Source organism: Podarcis tiliguerta, assembly GCF_965153285.1.
Source record: "Podarcis tiliguerta genome assembly, chromosome: 1".
Lineage (NCBI taxonomy): Eukaryota > Metazoa > Chordata > Lepidosauria > Squamata > Lacertidae > Podarcis > Podarcis tiliguerta.
In genome coordinates this window covers 25,840,797-25,846,796 of record NC_139534.1, presented here as the reverse complement: position 1 = coordinate 25,846,796, position 6,000 = coordinate 25,840,797, and the positions used below count along the sequence as shown (strand labels likewise).

At 49.5% G+C, this 6,000-nt stretch overlaps 1 protein-coding gene across 2 annotated transcripts in view; it reads left to right on the top strand.

Moving 5' to 3' along the window:
* Positions 1-4,074: 4,074 nt before the first annotated feature.
* Positions 4,075-6,000, top strand: part of FRZB (frizzled related protein) — a 33,176-nt gene continuing 31,250 nt past the window's right edge. The window contains exon 1 of one of the 2 annotated variants that reach the window (XM_083413158.1): positions 4,075-5,332. In XM_083413158.1, coding sequence (XP_083269284.1) covers positions 4,864-5,332 — 469 coding nt within the window. In that variant the 5' untranslated portion in view covers positions 4,075-4,863. The remainder of the gene's footprint in view (positions 5,333-6,000) is intronic. The other variant, XM_083413159.1, reaches the window with a different exon arrangement.

Here is a 6,000-nt window from a genome sequence, read left to right as displayed (position 1 = left end):
AAACAGATTGGTTAAGTATACAGGAGGAGCTGATCCACATGGTGAAAAGAGCCATTTAACCACAATTTAGAAGCCAATATACTATTTATTTATTTTTTTGTAAGGCTGAGGAATTTCATCTGGTGTAGGTGCAACTCCAGAGTAAGTTTTAAGGACATAACCATATACCAGGAATGGAGAACCTTTTCCAGCCAACATTCTCCCATGGGCAATGCTTTGAGGGCCAAATGCAATTTTTTTGGTGTGGAGCCACAGGCAAAAGTTGGGGAAAAAAGGGATCTAAGTCTTACCTTTATACAGTAGGCCACACATTCCAGACTTGGACTTGGAAGTGCAAAGTTTGCAAACACACTCACCTGTACCTACCTCTGTCTCCACCTTGTTGGGGCATGCGCACACCTAACTGAGGTGTCCATGAATGGTGGTGGAAGGACTTGGAAGGCAGGACCTAATCATTGATGGTGGTTGTAGATCAGACATAACAACAACAGCAACATCATCATCATCATCATCATATTATTTATACACTGCTCATCTGGCTGGGTTTCCCCAGCCACTCTGCATGGCTCCCAACAAAGTATTAAAAACTTCATAAAACATAAAACACGAAATTAAACTTCCCTAAATAGGGCTGCCTTCAGATGTCTTCTAAAAGTCAGATAGAGATAGCTGTTTATTTCCTTGAAATCTGATGGGAGGGCAGGCACCACTAGCAAGAAGGCCCTCTGCCTGGTTCCCTGTAACCTCACTTCTCACAGTGAGAGAACCACTGGAAGGCCCTCAGAGCTGGACCTCAGTGTCCAGGCTGAATGATGGGGGTGGAGACGCTCCTTCAGGTACACTGGGCTGCGGCCGTTAAGGCTTTAAAGGTCAGCACCAAAACTTAATTGTGCTCAGAAACATCCTGGGAGCCAATATAGGTTTTTCAGGACCGGTGTTATATGGGCTCGGTGGCCACTCCCAGTCACTAGCCTAGTTCTCACATTCTGGATTAATTGTAGTTTCTGGGTCACCTTCAAAGGTAGCCCCACATAAAGCGCATCGCAGTAGTCCAAGTGGGAGATAACTAGGTATCTCACATGTGCTCTATGGCTATTCCCTTCATATTCAGATATGTAAAAACACTTTGTAAATATGGCAACACTGTTACTGCATTGCAAAGCAGAAAAGCTTTACTAGCTAACATCCAGAGCCTGATAAAAATCCTGCAGCAACCATGAACTTGATGGCAGTGAACTTGCATCTCCTCAAAAACAACCTTGGATAATATCAAACTACAACATGCCCATCTGATTTGCTGTTGATGTGGGATGGGATGGCTGTTTGGTTTTTGCACGCGTGCACACACAAAATCAACAGATGTTTGTGGAAGTTGAATCCCAGTAAAACATTCTCTTCGGGGCTGTGATTTAAACATTCCTGCCAAGTGTCAGCCTGGGGTGAGTTTTTACAACCATTTGTATTAGCAGATCTGTAATGGATTCGCAGACAGATTTCTTGCAGTCCTGTCTTCTTCCCACTTGCCGTAAGTTCTCTGCAAAACCCACAGTAAGTCTTTAATTGGAAACCAGGTTTGCAGTTTGAGTCTTGGCAGATAGAGAGATGGGTTATAGAAAGCAACACAGAAAGCTTGTGAAGGGAAGATAAAGCCAATCTCATCCCTTCAAAACAAGACTGAAAAATACCACATCCAGGCCCATAATAAGCAAGCCACCACCTGGGTCCCACTACTGACACTTGCTCAAAGATATTCCCATAATGCACTGGTGTGACACCACATGGGGGCATTATGGAAAATTTCAATAGCAGCTTCCAGACCCTGCTGTCCTGTGCTGTTCAGAGCACCGGTGTTATCTGTTACCTCTAAGAAATCTGACAAAGACTCACCTGCAAAAGGAGGAAGGGGAACACACCCCAAAGCTTATTTTACCAAGGGGCTCTGCAAACTGAAAGCTACCCATGATTAGATCAACTAGGTCCATTTAAAGCAATATAATAACTCCCTCAATGTAAAGCGTCTTTAAGGCTCCTGAAATCCGTGGGCTTGAATGCTGCTTCACTCTCTGATTTATATAAAATGGTTTCAGAATGTGTAAATGATAGGCACTTTTTTTAGTTGATTAAGAGGTGAAATCACTCAAGAAAGCATTCTGATCAGCTAAAGAAGTGCTTTGGATTAATTGGGACATACATTTTAAAAACAGTTATTATTAATATTTTTAAAAAATACTAGCACATAGTAAAAACTATGGATTGCAAGAGACTCCTTGTCTCTCACAGAGGAGATTGTCGCTATGCCTCTTCAAAGATGGTTCTTGACGCAGTGCCTACCTGAGTCTTCTCTTAAAAAACAACAGCATGCCTTAAACAACAACAAAAACCTTGTCTTATTTGTGCCCAAATTTATGCAATTTAATATATTAATAGCACAGTAATTTAATTCAATATATTAAAGGTCACATCTGCCCAAACTTTTAAAGCACTATTGTGCTACTTTAACACCCACGTCATGGGAATTGTAAGAGAGCCCTATTCCTCTTAAGAGAGCTACAGTTTTCAGAATGGCTGAACACTCAGTCTTGTGAACTCTGGGAATTGTAGCTCTGACACGGGAAGAGGGGATCTCCTAACTGTACTCTTTAACTTGCTACAGTCCCCTTGATGCTTTGGGGGAAGCCATGACTGTTAAAGTGGTGTGCTTTTCATGTAGGGTGCAGCTTAATTTTCCTTGTCCCTGTTAATTATCTTCCCCACCAGCAGTCATGGGCATAGCCAGGATTTATTTTAGGGGGGTGGCTGGCTTTATGTTGGGGGACAGAACTGAGTTACCTGCAATGCAAATAGTCAGTTTGTTAAGTATTTTTATTTATTCCAGTTCCAGTTCATCAATATCAGGTCTGGAACTGGAAGAATAAAGAAATGATCTCCTTGAATCAGTGGATTGATAATATGATAACATAATAAAGAATGTATGGGTTAGGATATTTTTTATATATAGTCATATATATATATTCCCCTTTACACACTCTTTGTATCACTTTATAATTGAAAATTTCTCAATAAAATATCAATAACAAAACGTATTTTTATTTATTTACTTGATTTAGGGGGGCAGCTGCCCGCCCCCGCTATGCCCATGCCAGCAGCTAGGAACTCCTCTTGCACATCTCAAGAGAAGCAGAACTACCTACATTTATCTATCTATCCATCCTTCCATCCCCTTCTAACTTTTTCCTGCAAGTCAAATCAATGGGCACTGTGTATTATCGTGGGCGCTTTGGGAAAGAAGCAGCAGAGGGAGAGCAGAGGGTATCAGTTTCCTCTGGGCCGGATCAGCTGGGAGAGAAAGAACCGGCAGAAAACAAAGGCATATTTTAAGGGGAGAGAGAGCAAAGGTGATTTCCTGTTATGTTGTCTCTCCCGGAGAGTTCTGCCGCCCTCCGATGAATAGTTTCAAACTGCTCCCCCAACCGCTCCGCCTCGGGTGTGTGTGTGTGTATCTGCCATGGAGCGGGACACTGGTGCCCCCCTAGGTCATTGCATTCTCTGCCATGCCCTGAAAAGGAGATTAGCTGGAAGCTGGAAAGAGGGGTGGGGGTGGGCTGGGGTGAATTGCTGCTGGTGAGCGAAGATCTGCTTTCTATTTTCTCCCCTAGATTAAATGCATCTGGATCCACGTGGAAAGAGCTTCCTTTGGCCACTGCGGAGCAAGTTTTCCCAGAGATATTTATGGGGGGGGGGGAGAGAGAAGCGGGGATACAGCCAGGACAATGAAAAGCCTCTTTTCTTGCAGAGAGGGCAGCTGCGGCAGACTTAAGCCAGAAAGAGAGAGAGAGCTCCCTTTATTTCAGTTGCTGGAGAAAGAAAACAGAAAGTTCAAACAGGATTGTTTCAGCAGAGATGGGAGATCAACACCTCGCCGTCGTTATTTTTCATTTAGGGATATTTATGGGGAAAGGAAAGCGCGCGCGAGCACACGCTGCTGCTTTTTAAAGTAAAAAAATTGTTTTTGGAAATCCAGCCTGTTCTCTGCCCCCCCCGCCTTTTAGATTTATGCTCCTTCGACGGTGTGGGTGTCCCGTCCGCCACCTCGGAGAGCCAATCCCTTCACAAGGATCACCTTTATTTTATTTTCTGGCAGCCGGAGGCAGAAACGAGAAAGCAACAGATGGAGAGGAGCGCGCGCCTGCAACTTTCCAAGGGGATAAACAGAAGAGCCAGGGGTGGGAGACGACAAACAGTGACTTATAACTGATGGGAGTGGATCCGAGCCTCAGGTCATGCAGTTCCTCGCTCCTTCTCGTCTTCCACCCCCTAAACAACCTCTTTGCTCCCTTGCAAAGGAACAGAGAGGCGGCGGAGAGGGGTGGGACCAGGAGCGCGCGGCGCAGAAAGAGGAGGAGCCGGGGCTCCTTGGCTAGGAGGTGGAAAGTGAAAAAGGGGGCTGATTCCACCAGCCGCACACAAGCGAAGCCGGTCTCGCCTGTGCAGCCAGCAGCCCGAGCCGAGATCGACCAGCAGCGCGATTTCTCTCTCCTCCAAAACTTTTTTCTTGGGCGACGTCTCCAAGTCCCTCTGCGCGCCGCTCCAAAGTCGCCTTCCTTCCCGATGTAGAGAAGAGGAGCGCCCACCCCTTGTACCAGCCAGTTCCCTCCGATTTCCACAACCCCCCCTACCTCAACCCGGACTTTTGCAAGAGGGGTCGACCTGGTCCCCGAGGGAGAGAAGGGGGCGGACCCCGGAGGAGTCCCTCCGCCGCGCGGGGTCAGGAAGGAGAGCTCTCTCGGCGGCGCCAGGGTCTTGCCCCGGAGGGGGGCGCCGCCGCGGACGTCTCCGCCGTCGGGCTGCTCCTCGGCGAGGGCGATGGTGGCGCTGCTGCTGCCGCCGCCCGCCTTGCTGGCCGCCCTGGGCGGGCTGTTGGCGAGCTGGGCGCCGCCGCCGGCCGCGGGCGCGTCCTGCGAGCCGGTGCGCATCCCGCTGTGCAAGTCGTTGCCCTGGAACATGACCAAGATGCCCAACCACCTGCACCACAGCACGCAGGCCAACGCCATCCTGGCCATGGAGCAGTTCGAGGGCTTGCTGGGCATCCACTGCAGCGCCGACCTGCTCTTCTTCCTGTGCGCCATGTACGCGCCCATCTGCACCATCGACTTCCAGCACGAGCCCATCAAGCCCTGCAAATCCGTCTGCGAGAGGGCCCGCGCCGGCTGCGAGCCCGTGCTCGTCAAGTACGGCCACGCGTGGCCCGAGAGCCTGGCCTGCGAAGAGCTGCCCGTCTACGACCGAGGCGTCTGCATCTCCCCGGAGGCCATCGTCACGGCCGAGGGATCCGGTGAGTGACGCGCCCGACGCCACTGCCATTTCCGCCCCGTCGGCCTGACCTCCCCCCCCCATCCACCCCACCTCCCAGAACACACTTCCAAGACGCCCCCATGATCTCTGCCCCCTACCTTAAACCTTCTGGCACTCCCTTCCCCAGCAACTCCCATCAGAGGCGCCCTCCAAAAATTGTGCACTCCAACTCCTATCAGCCCCAACCAGCGTGGCCAGTGGTCCAGGAGGATGGGAGTTGGCATTCCAGCACGAATCTGGAAGAGAAACAGGATCCCTTGTGCTGCATGATCTTGCAGCAGATCTTGAAGTTCCTGAAGCCCCCTAATCTTCTCCTAGGATCATCTAACCAATAACGCCTTGAGTATTGTGAAATAGAAAGGCAGTATACAAATTATACTGGGATGCGGGTGGCGCTGTGGGTAAAAGCCTCAGCGCCTAGGGCTTGCCGATGCGCTCCCGTTGTTCTGTCCCAGCGCCTGCCAACCTAGCAGTTCGAAAGCACTCCCGGGTGCAAGTAGATAAATAGGGACCGCTTACTAGCGGGAAGGTAAACGGCGTTTCCGTGTGCGGCTCTGGCTCGCCAGAGCAGCGATGTCACGCTGGCCACGTGACCCGGAAGTGTCTCCGGACAGCGCTGGCTCCCGGCCTCTAGAGTGAGATGAGCGC